This window comes from Trachemys scripta, chromosome 5, assembly GCF_013100865.1.
Source record: "Trachemys scripta elegans isolate TJP31775 chromosome 5, CAS_Tse_1.0, whole genome shotgun sequence".
Lineage (NCBI taxonomy): Eukaryota > Metazoa > Chordata > Testudines > Emydidae > Trachemys > Trachemys scripta.
The window spans coordinates 140228066-140245669 of record NC_048302.1 but is presented as its reverse complement, the minus strand read 5'-3'; the positions used below and the strand labels follow the sequence as shown (position 1 = coordinate 140245669).

The following is a 17604-nucleotide window of genomic DNA, read 5'->3' as shown; positions in this document are numbered from 1 at the left end:
TAATCACCCTGGTGTCTGGCTGCATGTAATCAGCAGCCAGGCAATTTGCCTCAGCCTCCCACCCCGCCATAAAGGTCTCCCCCTTACTTTCACAAAGATCGTGGAGCACACAGCAAGCAGAAATAACAATGGGGATATTGGTTTGGCTGAGGTCTGACCGAGTCAGTAACGATTGCCAGCGACCTTTTAAACGGCCAAATGCACATTCTACCACCATTCTGCACTTGCTCAGCCTGTAGTTGAACAGCTCCTGACTCCTGTCCAGGCTGCCTGTGTATGGCTTCATGAGCCATGGCATTAAGCGGTAGGCTGGGTCCCCAAGAATAACTATTGGCATTTCAACATTCCCAACGGTTATTTTCTGGTCTGGGAAGTAAGTCCCTTGCTGCAGCCGTTTAAACAGAGTAGTGATCCTGAAGATGCGAGCATCATGAACCCTTCCCGGCCAGCCCAAGTTGATGTTGGTGAAACGTCCCTTGTGATCCACAAGTGCTTGCAGCACCAGTGAAAAGTACCCCTTGCGGTTTATGTACTGGGTATCCTGGTGCTCCAGTGCCAAGATAGGGATATGGGTTCCATCTATCGCCCCACCACAGTTAGGGAATCCCATTGCAGCAAAGCCATCCACTATGACCTGCACATTTCCCAGAGTCACTACCTTTCATAGCAGCACCTCAGTGATTGCTTTGGCTACTTGCATCACAGCAGCCCCCACAGTAGATTTGCCCACTCCAAATTGATTCCCGACTGACCGGTAGCTGTCTGGCGTTGCAAGCTTCCACAGGGCTATCACCACTCGCTTCTCAACTGTGAGGGCTGCTCTCATCTGGGTATTCTGGCGTTTCAGGGCAGGGGACAGCAAGTCACAAAGTTCCATGAAAGTGCCCTTAGGCATGCGAAAGTTTCGCAGCCACTGGGAATCGTCCCACACCTGCAACACTATGCAGTCCCACCAGTCGGTGCTTGTTTCCCAGGCCCAGAATCGGCGTTCCACGGATAGAACCTGCCCCATTAACAACATGATCGCCAAAGCACCGGGGCCCGCGATTTGAGAGAATTCTGTGTCCATGTCCATGTCCTCATCACACTTGTCACTGCGCTGCCGTCGCCGCCGCCTCCTCGCCTCGTTTTTCTAGTCCTGGCTCAGCATAAACTGCACGAGAACGCGCGAGGTGTTTACAATGTTCATGACTGCTGTCTTGAGCTGAGCGGGCTCCATGCTTGCTGTGATATGGAGTCTGCAGTGTTCACCCAGGAAAAAAGGCGTGAAATGGTTGTCTTCCGTTGCTTTCATGGAAGGAGGGGTGAGGCTGTACCCAGAACCACCTGCGACAATGTTTTTTGCCCCATCAGGCACTGGGATCTCAACCCAGAATTCCAATGGGTGGGGGAGACTGCGGGAACTATGGGATAGCTACCCACAGTGCAACACTCCAGAAATCGACGCTAGCCCCGGTACATGGATACACACCGCTGAATTAATGTGCTTAGTGTGGCCGCATACATTCGACTTTATACAATCTGTTTCCAAAATTCGAATTATATAAATTCGGATTAATCCCGTAGTGTAGACATACCCCAAGTGTGATTTGGCCTTCCTGATTTCACTCCTGCATACCTGAGCAATATTTTTATACTCCTCCTTGGTCATTTGTCCAATCTTCCACTTCTTGCAAGCTTCTTTTTTGTGTTTAAGATCACCAAGGATTTCACTGTTAAGCCAAACTGGTTGCCTGCCATATTTACTATTCTTTCTACACATCGGGATGGTTTGTTCCTGGAACCTCAATAAGGATTCTCTAAAATACAGCCAGCTCTCCCATGTCGATTCTTAAAGCCTTTATCAAGTCACCCCTTAACCTTCTCTTTGTTAAGATAATATATTGAGTTACTTCAGCCTCTTACAATAATGCATGTTTTCTAATCCTTAAATCCAGTGGTTCCCAAACTGTGGGTCACAACCCCAAATGGAGTCACACCATCAGCAAATAGGGTTATGGCAATCTCTACTGTGCAGAACGTGTGTGAGAGGTCACGCTGTATGGAGGACATTTTGCTCTACAAAATGGCATCTTCCATGCTGTCTGGGGTCCCAGGAAGAAATACCATATATACTCATTCATAAGCTGAATTTTTTTAGTAAAAAAAGAGAAACACCAGAGAAGGGGGTCAGCTTATGAATGGATATAGAGAAGGAGAGATGGGACACAGCCCCTCCCCCCAACAGAGGGAGCAAGGAGGGGCAGGACAGGCAGCCAAGCCAGAAGGGAAGAGGCAGGGCCAGAGTCTCTCCGCTTCTGGCCACGCTGCTCTCCCCCACCAGCCTCTGAAGCAGCTGCAGCTCTGGGGCTGACAGGCTGCAGCCATGCCTCTCGCCCCCGAGGGCAGGCTATGGCCACGCTGCCCGGCTCGCCGGAGCACGGCCCAGCCCGTTGGAACATGCTGCGACCGCGGAGCAGCTCCAGCCAGGCCAGAGACATCCTCCCCAGATAAGGTGGGAAGGGATGGGATGGGGAGAGTGTTGGGGTCCTGGGCTAGGGGTGGGGTCATGTGGGAGGTGGTCACAGGGGTTACTCCCCTGACTCCCAGCTTCTCCCCCCCCCAAAAAAATTTCCCCACCAGTTGCTGTCCCGGCCCCCCAGTGTAAGCAGCTGGCATGCCAGGACACTGTTTACTTAGGTTTACCTCTGTGCCTGCAGATGCTCAAGGTAAACAAACCATCTCGGCCCAGCAGTGGCTTATCCTGATGGCCCGGGAGCCAAAGTTTGCTGACCCCTGAATTATAGGGTCGGCTTATGAACGGGTCATAAAAATTTTCCATTTTTATTTATCCATCTTGGGAGGGGTTGGCTTATAAATGAACCGGCTTATGATAGAGTATATACGGTAATTAAAATGGGGTTACACCAGCAAAAAGTTTGGGAATCCCTGCTTTAATCATTCTTGTTGCTCTTCTCAGAACACTCTCCAATTTATCAACAGCCTTTTTGAACAGTAGACAACAGAACTGGACACAGTATTGTAGCAGTAGTTGCACTAGTGCAAAACAGAGGTAAAATAATCTCCCTGCTCCTACTTGAGTTTTCAGTGTTTATATGTACATCCAAGGATATTAGCTCTTCTGGGCACAGCAACACAGTGGGAGCTCATGTTCAGCTGATTATCCACCATGAGCCCCCAAATCTTTTTCAGAATCAATGCTTCCCAGGACAGAGTCACCCATCCTGTAAGTATGGCCTACATTCTTTGTTCCTAGATGCATCAAAAATACCAAAAACACTAGCAGAATGTTACAAAAAGTTCTCAAAAAACTGAGTGGCTGGGCAACCAAGTGGCAATGAAATTCAATATTGAAGGTTGCAAAGTAATGCACATTGGAAAACATAATCCTAACTACATATATACAACAATGGGGTCTAATTTAGTTGTTACCACTCAAGATAGATCTTGGAGTCATTGTGGACAGTTCTCTGAAAACATCCACTGAATGTGCAGCAGCCGTCAAAAAAGTGAACAGAATGTGGGGAACCATTAGGAAAGGGATAGATAAGAAGACAGAAAACATCATCATGCCACTATGTAAATCCACGTTACGCCCACAGCTTGAATACTGCATGCAGTTCTGGTCAATCCATCTCAAAAAAGATGCATCTGAATTGGAAAAGGTACACAGAAGGGCAATGAAAATAATTAGGGGAACAGAACAGCTTCCATATAAGGAGAGATTAAATAGATTGGGACTGCTTATCTTAGAAAAGAGAAAAAGAAGAGATACGATAGAGGTCTATACAATTATGAATGGCACAGAGAAAGTAAGTAGGGAAGTGTTATTTATCTCTTCACACAAAACAAGCCGCAGGGGGTCACCCAATGAAAGTAATAGGCAGCAGGTTTTAAACTAAACTAAGGAATTACTTCTTCACACGCATAACTTGTTGCCACAGGATGTTGTGAAGGCCAAAAGTATAACTGGGTTCTAAAAAACCATTAGGTAAATTCATGGAGGATGGGTCCATCAATAGCTATAACCAAGATGGTCAGGGACGCAGCCCATGCTCTGGGTGTCCCTAAATCTCTGACTGCAAGAAGCTGGAACTGGATGACAGGGGATGGATCACTTGACAATTGCCCTGTTCTGCTCACTCCTTCTCAACTATCTGGCAGAGACCATTCTCAGAGACAGAATACAAGGCTAGACCCAATGTGGCCATTCTTATGTTCTCATACATTTACATTTCACTGTACTAAAAACACACATTCTTTGCTTGCATCCAGCTTACCAAGGAAGCCAGATCACTCTGAATCAGACTTGTCGTCCTCATTTACCACTCCCACATGTTTTGTGTTATATGCAAATTTTGTCAGTGATCATTGTGTTTTCTTCCAGGTCACTGATATAAATGTTAAACTTCAAAGGGCCAAGAATTGATCCCTGTGTGAGACCCCACTGGAAATACACCCGCTTGATGAGGATTCCCTGTTTATAATTAAATTGAGACCTATGAGTTAGCCAATTTTTAATCAATTTAATGTGTGCCATCTTAATTTTATATTGTTCTAGTTTTTTTTTTAATCAAAATGCAATGCAGCAAAAAGTCAAATGACTTACAGAAATGTAAGTGTATTACATCAATGCTATTACCTTTAGCAAACAAGCTTGTGATCTTGTATAAATATATATCACATTAGTTTGACAGAATCTATTTTCCATAAATCCATGTTGATTAGCATTAATCATATTTAAGGCTACATTTTAGTCACGGGTATTTTTAGTAAAAGTCATGGATAGGCCACGGTCAGTAAACAAAAATTCATGGCCCGTGAACTATCCATGACTTGCACTATATATCCCTGACTAAATTGGGGGGGGGGGGCGCTAGCCCAGAGGCACCTCGGGTGCTGGAGGAGGCAGGGGGCAGTGCATGGCCAGGGACCCCCCGACTGGTGCTGGGGGCGTGGTGGCCCAAGACTGCTCCAGCAGCGGCCAGTGCGACTGGCCCAGGGGGCTGCCTGAGCTGCTCAGGTGGCCCACAGGCAAGACGCACTGGCTGCTGCAGAACTCTCAGAGGTCACGGAAAGTCATGGAATCCGTGACTTCTGTGACAAACTCGGAGCCTTAATCATATTATCCTCTTTTACTTCTTTATTAACTGAGCCCTCTATCAGCCACTCCATTAGCTTGCCTGGGATCAACATCAGACTGACAGGCCTATAATTACCCAGGTCATCCTGTTTTCCTCCTCTTAAAAATTGCCACATTAGCTGTCTCCCAGTTTCCTGGAACTTCCCTAGTGCTCCAAGACTTACTGAAAATCAACATTAATGGTCCAGCGAGCTTCTCATCCAGCTCTTTTAACTTGTATCCAAGAGTTTTATCTGGACCAGGTGATTTAAAAATATCTGACTTTAATAGCTTCTGCTTAACATCTTCCAGAGATACAACTGGAATGGAAAGTGTGTTATAACTTTATGATGAGATTGTATCATCTGTTCTTCCCCAAATACAGAACAGAAATATTTACTGAATAGTTTGGCCTTTACTGAATTACCATTGTCAGGATTTTTTTTGTTCCCAATATATTTTAAGAACTCCTTATTGCCCTTAAATCTGCTGACCATATAGATTTCTCCTTGTGACATTGTACTTCCCTAATCAGTTTTCTACAATTCTTAGAATCATAGAATCTCAGGGTTGGAAGGGACCTCAGGAGGTCATCTAGTCCAACCCCCTGCTCAAAGCAGGACCAATTCCCAACTAAATCATCCCAGCCAGGGCTTTGTCAAGCCTGACCTTAAAAACCTCTAAGGCAGGAGATTCCACCACCTCCCTAGGTAACCCATTCCAGTGCTTCACCACCCTCCTAGTGAAAAAGTTTTTCCTAATATCCAACCTAAACCTCCCCAACTGCAACTGCAAGTATTTACATTCATTACTATCAATTTCCCCTTTCTTCCACGTGTTATATATTGTATTTTTGTAGGTGTCTTCCCTCTAAACCAGGCAGGTTTTGTAACCAGAACGGCCTTCTTCCTCAAAGGTCATACTGAACATAGGCTGCTGTTTTAGTACCAAATGTGACCCACACATTGCCCTGGAGCCCCTGGGAGGAGGAAAGCAGTCTAGAACATGGTCCTGACTCAGACTCCTTCTGCATACATTCAGAGCCTACTGCCTGGTGACCCAGCATACTGTGAAAAGAACTACAAGGGGCTGCCCCACAGCCCTGCCCTACCCCGGTACCTGCCTCTTTTTTTCCCTTCCTTGTGCAGGAATCTCGATGATTCTTAGGCACTTCCCAGGAGATCTGAAAAAAAAAAAAGCAAGAAACTTCAATGTCAATTATCCTTCCAGCACTGCAGGATACCCGCCCTCAGCACTGCCTGTGCTGCACACAGGACTGGAGCCCACCCTGTTGGGCACTGCACAGACACTGGGGAGACACTCCTTGCCCAAGCAGCTGACAAACAGAGACAGGAGGAAAGAGCAGCGAAAGCCAACATGGACACCTTCACTGTCACAGATTCTAATCCTAGAACAGACCACTGTGATCCTTTAGTCTGGTCTCCTATACAACACAGGCCAGAGAACATCAACACAATCATTCCCATTTGAACCAGAGCATATATTTTAAATAAGAACCCTTTACCCCAGCTCAGACTCAACCCATCCATAGTTAATTGCTTGACTGCTTACAGCTGCTGTATGCAGTGTTGCTGTAGCTGCGTTGGTCCTAGGGTATTGGAGACACGAGGAGAGTAAGGAAATACCTTTTACCAGACCAACTTCTGCTGGTGAGAGAGACAAGCTTTTGAGCTACATAGAGCTCTTGCTTAGGTCTGGGAAAAACACTCAGAGTGCAGGAGATGATCTTGAGGGGGCTACAAATGTCGTGGTGGTGGGGAGAAAACAGTGTGAGAAGCTGCCCGACAGGTGGACAAATTCAAGTTTGAGGGGGGCAACAATAAGATGAGAAAGAAGACAAGCGGGGGTTTGGGGGAGGGCTGGGAAGAGAGCCAAAGGGGAGGACAAAGAAGTTGATTTGATGCAGTAGAACATGGGGAGCCAGCAAAGGGACTTGTGGAAGGAGTAGGTTTTTCCAAGTGCCTGGCCAGTAAGATGATCCTGGCAACTGCATTTGAATGGAGCAGAGTGCACGAGGTGTGGCGTGAGTGTCCAGGAGGCTGGAGAGGAGGGAATTGCAGTCATAAGGGTGGAGAGGGGCCAGGAGGGTTTTCCCAGTGTGAACAGAGAAAAAGGCTGGATCTTAGAGGTGTTATTTAGGAAAAACAGTCTGGGTGTGAGGGGAGAGGAAGGCGTCTAAGGTGACAATCACGTGACAGGGAGGATGGGGTGTTTTCAAGGGAAGATCAGGAGCTTGGTTTTGGCAGGTGAGACAGAAAGATGGGCTGAAGTGTGCAAATGATGGAGGGAGGCAGGAGCAGAGCAGCAAGATCTGTGAGACATCTGCGCAAGGATGTAGCTGAAGCTGGATCAGCAGACGAGGTCACCTAGCAAGAAGGTGTTTAAAAAAAAAAGAGAAAAAGAAAAAGAAAGAGAAAAGTCCAGGGTCGAGCACTATGGAGTCCCATGGAGAGAGGGAGGGAGAGGAGCAGTAGCCAAGAGGCAGGAGGATCCAGGACAAGATAGTACTGTGGAAGCCATGGGAGGACAGGATACATGGAGGAGAGTGCAATTGATGGTGCCAAAAGCAACTGAGCTGTCAAGGAGGATGGGGCAAGAGTCCCGCCAAGGCCTGGCCATGAAGCCGGGGTGACAGCAGCATCAGGAACTGGGAGAAGGGGATCCAGTATGGAACTGGGGCAGAGCAGCCGGGGGCATGACAAGAGGCATGGAGACCAGAGCATGTTTGTATTGTCCAAGAAGAGGGCTGGAAGCAGCGGTGAGGGAGTTTAGCAGCCAGGAGGGGTTGAGGTCAATGCGGAGGAGCTAGAGGTAGAAAGTGACTGAGGGATCTCACAGTGAATCATTTCCTTTCAACAGTCTCACAAGATCATGCAGAGAGCGGGGAGGTAAGTCCTAGGTTGAGAGTAGGCAACAGGGTCAAATGTCTGCAAGAGCACTGCCAATTGCAGAGACCGAGGAGGAGAGAGTGAATTTGTCTGTGCAATTGTGAAGTTCTCCCCAGAGTGGTTGGCACCACAGGAGTGGAAGAGGAGGGATGGGCTTTGCTGTGGGAGAGATGTGCACAGGACATTGGGGCAGAGGCAGGGGGGATTGAGTTAAATCACCCATGTTAATCTCTTTTTGCTTTTGTACTTTAGCTATTTTCCTAAAGAAAGGTTGATCATCACTGGCTTATAGCCATTAAAACATGTTGATCATTTGCAACTAAATATAGCCTTTACACTAAATTTGGCACTTTTTGCTAACCAGGAGGATACACTATATCAATACACATTTATTTAAGCAATTATATAGATTAACTTACATTTATTCAGTTTCAAAATATTTTACTTTTTTATTATATTAGAAAATGGTGAATGATGCATATGTAACAAGATTGGCTTTTTCCCCCCCCACTTGATTTGTGTCAAGCTCTATTTAGATGGAAAGTCAAATTAAATTAAAATACACAAAAACAGCATTTAAAATAATTTATTAGTTAAATAAAATTACCTTAAATGTGCAGGATAAATAACCAAAAAAAAAAAAAAAATCAGATCATCAACACATGTTTTACATTTAAAACTGATTTATTAAACAAAGGAAACAATCTGTAGTTAGTGAATTGAACTCTTGTTTCTGGTCACCATATCCTTCAAGGTTTTCGAACTAGTAGACCTCATCCTCTCACATCTCATTTTTATCCAGACATTAAAGGAGGAAAATCAGTTACTTTCCTGTTTTGCAACCATTGTTTTTGAAATGTGTTGCTCATATCTATTCCACTCAGGTGTGTGCATTTGAACCTGAGTTTTCTCTGTAGCAGTACCTGCCGGGGCAGAGCATGTGCCCTGCACCTCCTTATGCTTCTAGCCAAGAATACAAGGGGCAGCCATACCCTGACCCTCCCCCTCAGCTCCTTCACACTGGAATAGCAACGAAATAGACTCTGAAGCAGAGGGAAAGGTGGGTGAGTGGTAGAACAAACATGTGCAAGAACATCTCAAAGAACAAGCTACAACACAGCAAGTAATCTTTCTTCGATTGATCGCACATGTCCATTCCACCTAGGTGACTCTCAAGCAGTAATCTGGGAGTGAGGGGGATGGGAAGGCGGGGCGAGAGAGAATAGGCAGAGCTTGGAGTATGTTTGAAAAGGGATTGCAGCACTGCTCTCCCAAAGCCCAAGTCGCTCTAGAGGCTCAAGCAAAAGCATAATGCTTAGTGGAGGTCTGTGCTGACAACCAAGTTGCTGCTTTGCAAATGTCCAGTATAGATACATTCCTTAAGAAGGCCAGTGAAGTTGCTTGGGCACTCTGAGAATGAGCTGTCAATTTGTGTGGGGTCAGGCATTACCTACAACACAACAGCAGGTTAGCCAGTGAGAGCGTTTGAGCCGGAACTGCTGGTCACAGATTCATGGATTCCAAGGCCAAAAGGGACCATTGCGATCATCTAGTCTGACCTCTTGTACAACAGGCCAGAGAACCTACCAAACCTAATTCCTAGAGCATACCTTCTGGAAAAATATCCACTCTTGATTTAAAAACTGTCAGGGATGGAGAATCCACCATGACCCCTGTGGGTGTATTGAAGTTCAATATTCAGCCCCTTTTCCGGGCCTGTTTTAACTCCCTTCCTCAGGGCTTAAACAAATTCCCCTCTCTGGGATTAGGCCACTCCGCCTGTGGCTGATGGGGAGGGGGAAACACAGGCCTGCCCACTACTCCAGGTCCCAACCCAACTCCAGAGACCGTACAAGTAGCAGCCCCCTGCTGTGTCCATATAACTAATTGCTACTGTTTCCCTGGGCCGATTCCCCATAGCCCCTCATCTTCTCCCTTAAATGAGACTTCAGCCCTAGGGTAAGTCCCACCCAAGAGGAAATTCCTGCTCCTCCGGTCTCTGCCAGAAGACTGACTCTCACTGGCCCTGCAGCTCCTTTTATATGAGCTTTCTAGGCCCAAACTGGCTGCTTCTCTGCAGCTTCTTTCTGACTGACTGCATCCCACACAGCTGCTCTGGTCAGCTTGGAGGTCTCACCTCCACTGCTCCTTTCTGAGACGGGGTGTGGTAGGACCACAAGGCCTCCAGCAGGGGGCCTCTGGTCCTAATAAAGTAACTCCTCACTTAACGTTGTAGTTATGTTCCTGAAAAATGCGACTAAGTGAAACGATGTTAAGCGAATCCAATTTCCTCATAAGAATTAATGTAAATGGGGGGGAAGCGGGGTTAGGTTCCAGGGAATTTTTTTTTTTTGGCCAGACAAAAGGCATTATATATATTTTAAACAAGCAATTTAATACAGGCATAAGTTTTAAACAATTTTTAAACAAGCAATTTAATACTACGCTGGGGGGGGGGGGGAGTAGTGTGCACGTGCTGTGTGTTTACAAACATACTGTACATACAGTACTGTAGTATAGTTGGGAGGTGCCCCTGCCTTACCCCACATAGGCGCAGCCTACTGGCACTGGAGATGACACAGACAAGGAGGCTGAAGGTGCTGTAGGTTAGGAGAAGCATGTTGCACAGCAGCGGCAGCTTCCCCTACTCTGCAAGCACCAGGGGTGCGGGGCCTCAACCCTCAGCCCACCCACTCTCCCCCTTCCCCGAAGCCCCTATCCTTGACCTGCCTCTTCTCCCCCCCACCTTCTTCCCCCTTTACTTCCCACGCTGTGTCCTCGCTTCTCCCCCCCACTCACCTCCCTTCTAAACGCCGCACGCCAGCTGATTGCCGCCAACAGGAGTCAGGGGAGGGAGGGGGGAGGCGTGCTGAGTCCTCCCCCCTCCTTGCTGCCTGGGGCAATCAGTTGGCTGGCAGTGTTTAGGGTGCAGGAGGGAGGAGCGAGGACTTGGCGAGCAGGTTCCCCCTCCCTCCCGCCCAGGGCAATCAGCTGGCTTGTGGCATTGGGGAGGTTGGGGAGGGAAGGGAAGCCTGCGCGGCGAGTCCTCGCTCCTCCCCCCAAAATGCTGCAAGCCAGCTGATTGCCGCAGGCGGGGGGAGGAGGGGGAAGGCGCTGATCTGTGGGGTCTGCCGGCGGGTGGGAGGCGCTGTGTGTGTGGGGGGTGGCCTAGGGAGGCTGCCAGCTGTGGCGAAAGCAGGCAGCCAAACAACATAAGAGTGGAGCATTGCACAACTTTAAATGAGCATGTTCCCTAATTGATCAGCAATGAAACAACATTAACCAGTGTGACGGGGCAAGGCCAGATGGCTATCGAAAAGTAATGGGAGATAGATGTATTAGCCCCAGGTTAAACAAATCCCTGGTACCAAGATAAGTAAATGGCAGCTGCTCCAGGTCAATTAAGACACGTGGGGCCAATTAAGATCTTTCCAGAAGGCAGTGGAGATTGCTAGGTTGATTGGGACACCTGAAGCCAATCAAGGGTTGGCGGAAACTAGTTAAATAGCCTCCCAGTTAGTCAGGTGGGTGCACATGTCAGGAGCTGTGAGAAGTTGTGCTGTTGGAGAGACTGAGCTGTGTACACCATACTAGGTACAAGGAAGGAGGTGCTGAGGTAAGGGTGAAGTGGAGCTTGAGGAAGTGGGGGCTGCTGTGGGGAAGTAGCCCAGAGAATTGTACGTGTCCTGTTCCTAAAAAGTCAGCTACCATAGCTGATACTATTAGGGTCCCTGGGCTGGAGCCCGGAGTAGAGGGTGGGCCCAGGCTCCCCCCCTTTGCCCCCTGATTAATCACTAAGACTGGGAGACAACCGAGACTGTGCGAGGGAGGGTTGCTTCTCCTCCCCTCCCCTGCTGGCTTATGATGAAAATGGCTCAGTAGCCTGTGACCCTTGTCTCTAGAGACAGAAGGGCTATGTGCAGGGTCACAGTGAGCCTCTGAGGCTAGCAAAATCCATCAGGAAACGCAGGACCCACAGAGACGAGGACAGAGCTTTGTCACACCAGGATGACTTAAAGTGAGGAGTTACTGTACACCCCATTGCAGAGACAAAACCAACAAAACAAAGAGAACCACTATCGATACTAACTATTTACACTAACTACTGTCTATTCTTTTAAAAAAAAATGTGAAAATCTTTACAAGCAGCTCCAACTTGTAGCCAAAAGCAGTGAGAAGGAATTGAGGGAGGTTCAGGGTAGCTCTGCCTTTTATATCCTTGGCTGAAGGCATGAGGAAGCACAGGGCATATGCCTCCCCTCCCCCGACAGGTATTGCTACAGAAAGCTCTCCGGCTTGAGTACATATACACCTAAGTGGAACAGACATGTGCAGTCACTCAAAGAAGAAAACAAGTGGTCCAGCTTTTTCAACTCCCAATCAGCTTCTCAACCTTGAATGAACTAGTTGAATAAACTGAAGTGAAGCAAATATTCTCTCTGAACCTGCTAATTTAGCACTTCCGTGAACTTTGGCTCCAGGTGCTCAGCCAGTGACTTCCACCAGTTTAGGGCTTTAACTTTCTTTAAAACTTTGGCAGCAAACATACTGCATGAGTATTATTTTATCTGAATTATATCAATTAGAGTAAGTCTAGGCCCTAGTATAGGTTGCAATCATTTCAAATTAAATTTTGAAGTGTTTTTAGAAAAGTATTTAAGTAAAAAAAAATGCATCTCTATCCCCCTGGGTAGAGGGATTCTACAACACTCAGTGGAGGAGGGAGCTAGACCTGCAGAGAGGTCGTGGACATCAATGGACTGGAATGTGCAGAGGCCCCCATCACCAGGATGGTGAGCGATGCTAATGGAAACAAGACAGTGGCCAGAGGGACAATGCAGAAATGGAGAGGTGCTTGGCTGGGCGAGTGGCTGACTTGATCCAGCCTTGAGGGGTGAGAGGAGGCAAGAAAGAGGAGATGGAAGGCTATTAGGTAAGATGGGGTTGTCACACTTCAGGGCAACTGCACCTGTGTTCCTCCTCTGTGCTCCCTTGAGCAAACCCACTGTATGCTCACAGCTTCTCAGTTGTCACCTCATTTGGGCAGAGACCCGCACTGCTCCCCATCTCCTGACCAGGGTATTTTCAGGCTGCATGGTCCCCTGTCTACACCACGTTACTCCCAGCAGTGACGCTCTGAGTTGGTTTTGCAGACCTGCTCTCACCAACAGAAGTTGGTCCAATAAAAATACTGCCTCACACACCTTGTCCTCTAAAATCCTGGGACCAACAGGGCTATAAGAGCGCTGCATATCCCTAGCAAGCCAGCCTGCCTGAACAGGCCAGTGCCCACACTTTCCTTTCTCTTCAGAGGCTCCAAACAGCATAAGTGCCCATAGTTTGAGTTACCACACAGCTCTTTCTAAGCAAGTACATTTAGTCTTAAGGTGAAAGGATTACAGAGAAAACATTAAAACAGTAAAAGATCCTACACACACTAATAAGCTTACCAGAGATCACCCCCAACTCCAGGGAGGGCTCTGGGAGGAGTCGGTCTTTCAAATGACACAAAGGAGTTTTCCTGGGGCTACAAGTTCCTAACCGCTTTGGCTCAGAACAAGCACCCCAGGCATCACTTAGTCTTTCCTTTATATACACCTCTACCCCAATATAACGCGACCCATGTAACACGAATTCAGATATAATGCGGTAAAGCAGTGCTCTGGGGGGGTGGGGTTGCATGCTCCGGCGGATCAAAGCAAGTTCGATATAACGTGGTTTCACCTACAACGCGGTAAGATTTTTTGTCTCCCGAAGATAGCGTTATATCGGGGTAGTGGTGTAGCTTGGGCCTTTGATCTTCAGATTCCAGGAGCAGGTAATCAGGGCATAGCTTCAAAAGGGAGGGTTTTTACATAAACAGAGGTGGGAATTTGCATTCACCACCCCTTAGATATTCCCCACACAAGCCACTTGACCCTGTCTGTCCAAAAGTCCGTTCTTGTCTGGCCCATTGTTCAAATACAGTCCTTTGACGTTCATAACACTTTCCAGGCTCACATCTCATATCCCCCCTAGAGATGTCCAGCAGAATCCTGAACACCACACAACCTTTGCATTTAATGAATAGACTCCAAAGGAAAAAAAATGAATTCAATGAGATACTTCAAAGATATTGCAGGAAATTGCTGTGTTTGGCACAAGGACCTCGAGAGGAGGCTGATGGCCCTGAAGAAGAGGGAGATCCAGGCATCAAAGTCAGAGGGACATGGTCAGGGAGGAGCTATCAGGAGGGTGTAGGGGAGAGAAAGACCTGATGGAGGGGGAGTGGGAAGGTGGGGGCTGGAAGTGGCAGGACAGAAGATACTTGATATAGCCCCCAAAAGATCGTGGTGTGGATAATGGGGTGGGGGAGGGGGAGAGAGAATCTGCCAGCAGACAGCAGTGCTGCGTCTTGCAGGTCTTAGAGAGCTGGGAGATGGATGGAGAGAGGGCAAAATTGTGACATCTTCAGTACTGCCACACCCAGGAGTTGAAAAATCATGACCCAGGCCTCAAGAAGTCAAGAGATTATTTTATTAAAAAACTCATGATTTTTAAGCCAAGTTTGAGCTCTTGCTCTCTCTGGTTTCTGAGCTGTTCAAGCATATGTCACATTTGCAAACTTTTCTTCAAACCCTGAGGGCTACAAATGGACTTTCTGAAAATTCCAGCCAAGTCTCTCACATACTCACTTGTCTCCAGGAGCTGGGTCATTATGAAAGCCACCAAGTACCATGAAACTCATAGTAAATTCATAAAAGAGTTGGCAACACTGCAGAAGGGCACATGAGGTGGGGGACAAAAGGAGGGCCAGATGTCACCAGAGGAAGGAGGCAGTGGCCGACTTTATTCTGTTTGCACATTATAAGTGGGGGGGAGGGATAGCTCAGTGGTTTGAGCATTGGCCTGCTAAACCCAGGGTTGTGAGTTCAATCCTTGAGGGGGCCACTTGGGGATCTGGGGCAAAATCAGTACTTGGTCCTGCTAGTGAAGGCAGGGGGCTGGACTCGATGACCTTTAAAGGTACCTTCCAGTTCTAGGAGATGGGATATCTCCATTAATTTAAGTGTGATCAAGTCATGATCACTGGTACTGAACCTATCATTAATTTTTAGTTGTGATCAGTTCCTCTATCTGTCAAGATGGGGTCTAATATAGAATTCCCCATACTGGAAGCAACACATTTTGAGTTAGGAAGTTATCTATAATATTTAGACATTCCAAAGATGTTTTAATACTGGCTGTGACAAATATGGTCATTCCCTGCAATATCCTGGAAAAATCATATTAAGTATCTTTGGTGTCCATTATATTAAATGCAAAGGTTGTGTGTTGTGGGCCAGGATTGTACGTGACCTCTCTAGGAGGGGACACAAGATGTGAGCCCTGGAAAGTGTTATCAACTTCAAAGGACTGTATTGAACAATGGGACTGACAAGAATGAACTTCTGGACAGTGTCAAGTGGTTTGTCTGGGGAACATCTAGGGGAAGATGAACACAAATTCCCTCCTCTGGTATACAAAAATCCAGTCTTTTGAAGCTACATCCCGAGGAGGGAACCACTGTCTACTATTACCTGCTCCTGGAATCTGAAAAATCAAAGGCCTAAGCTGTATAAAGGTAAGACTAACTGATTCATGGGGGTGCCTGTTCTGAGCTAAAACTTATGAACTGTTAACCACCAAAACACCGTTTTGTGGGGTTTGAAGGACTGACTCCTACCAGAGCCTGCGCTGGAATTGGGGTGGGTGTGATCTCTGTAAGCTTATTAGCATGTGCTTAGGTTCTTTTTTTAAGGTATTTTTTTCTGTAAAGCTTTCACCTTAAGAATAAAATCATGAGTGATGTGGAGAAAGTGGATAAGGAAAAGTTATTTACTTATTCCCACACTACAAGAACTAGGGGTCAAATGAAATTAATAGGCAGCAGGTTTAAAACAAATAAAAGGAAGTTCTTCTTCACACAGCGCACAGTCAACTTGTGGAACTCCTTACCTGAGGAGGTAGTGAAGGCTAGGACTATAACAGAGTTTAAAAGAGAACTGCATAAATTCATGGTGGTTAAGTCCATTAATGGCTATTAGCCAGGATGGGTAAGGAATGGTGTCCCTGGCCTCTGTTTGTCAGAGGGTGGAGATGGATGGCAGAAGAGAGATCACTTGAACATTGCCTGTTAGGTTCACTCCCTCTGGGGCACCTGGCATTGGCCACTGTCGGTAGACAGGATACTGGGCTAGATGGACCTTTGGTCTGACCCGGTACGGCCTTTCTTAGGTTCTTAATAAATGTGCTTGCTTACAAAGATCTGTGTGGTAACGGTGGGCAGCTATGCTATTTAGATCCTCCATTAGGTTCTAATATTGTTAGAACTTCTTGAGCTTCAGCATGTCTGATGGGGCCACTCTCAGTGGGGGTTATGGGGTGGATAATATGATCTGGCTGGGGTCAGTTCCCTTCATCGTCAGTTGACCTACCAGCAACGTGTGCAGACAGCTCGCCACAGCAATCAGTGCTTGGGTTCAGGCTGTGCAGGCTGGTTGATGAGCCAGTTCACTAAGTGAAACTGCCCTGCTGACCACGATTCTGCCTCATGGCCTGTGGAGGAGCAGGCCGCTTGTTTGGCCTCCCTCACTGCAGTGGTGCAGTCCTGTAAGAGCTGTTTGTGCTGCTGGCAGATGGGTCCAGAGTTATGTTGTGCGGTTGTTTGGTTTTAGGCACCTTTGGACTACGCATTTAATTTGCTTTAACCTTCTCAGTCAGTGAGGGAGGGGGTAACTAGCACCCAAGGGCTCATCTCCAAACTCATATCATACCCCCCCCAACAGCAACAGCCCCGCACACACCTCTACCCCGAGTGAATCATCCCTGCGCACCCGCACCCCCTACCCATCTTCACAGCAATGCACCCATGGACAGTGCCACAGAACTCAGTAACCTCCATGATGTACACAATGCAGGCCTACACCCCCATCCACATTCCCCGGTCCCTATGACTCCCTGGTTGCATCTCCTGAAATTCACCCCACCTCAGACACGCATCTCCCCCATTCGAAAGCAGCCCATTTACACACTCACCCTGCCAGCCCAAATAACCTCATGTGTGATCACACCCCCACATGCACTCATCCTGCTACAGACAGCCCCAAAGGATTGGGGTCTTGTGCTCACCATTTTGGCAGGCTGGTTGATTGACTCCAAAGGCAGGGCAAAGATGGCGTCCTTGGCTCCCACGTACAAAGTCCTGGTCTGCGGGGCCACCAGGAAGATGCTGTAGTTGGAAATGGCCTCCTGGGAGAAGCGATGAACCATCTGCTGGACCTCTGCAATCAGAGAGCAAGCACACTGTCTGTCCTGGGCATACAGTAGGCAAGGCCTAACCCAGCACCACCCATGCTGACCAGTGAGAGCCAGGTGAGTGGGGTCACCAAGAATGCACTCCGCTTCAGGATCCACAATTACCCGCTGCTTCAGACCCAGACGGGAAGGGAGTGCACAGTTTTAGCTGCATTCCCCTGCCCCCAGCGCCTGAAAACACGCACGTGCACGGATCAGCGGCATGTCTCACCACTAGGCTGCACTTCTCAGCCTGCC

General features: G+C 47.6%; 1 protein-coding gene across 1 annotated transcript in view; it reads right to left on the bottom strand.

Moving 5' to 3' along the window:
* Positions 1-17328, bottom strand: part of SEMA4F (ssemaphorin 4F) — a 104380-nt gene extending 87052 nt beyond the window's left edge. The window contains exons 1-2 of the mRNA XM_034772341.1: positions 17182-17328; positions 6242-6305 (exon numbers count right to left, since the gene is read on the bottom strand). Of these exons, the coding sequence (XP_034628232.1) occupies positions 6242-6305; positions 17182-17322 (205 nt within the window). The 5' untranslated portion in view covers positions 17323-17328. The remainder of the gene's footprint in view (positions 1-6241; positions 6306-17181) is intronic.
* Positions 17329-17604: the final 276 nt, after the last annotated feature.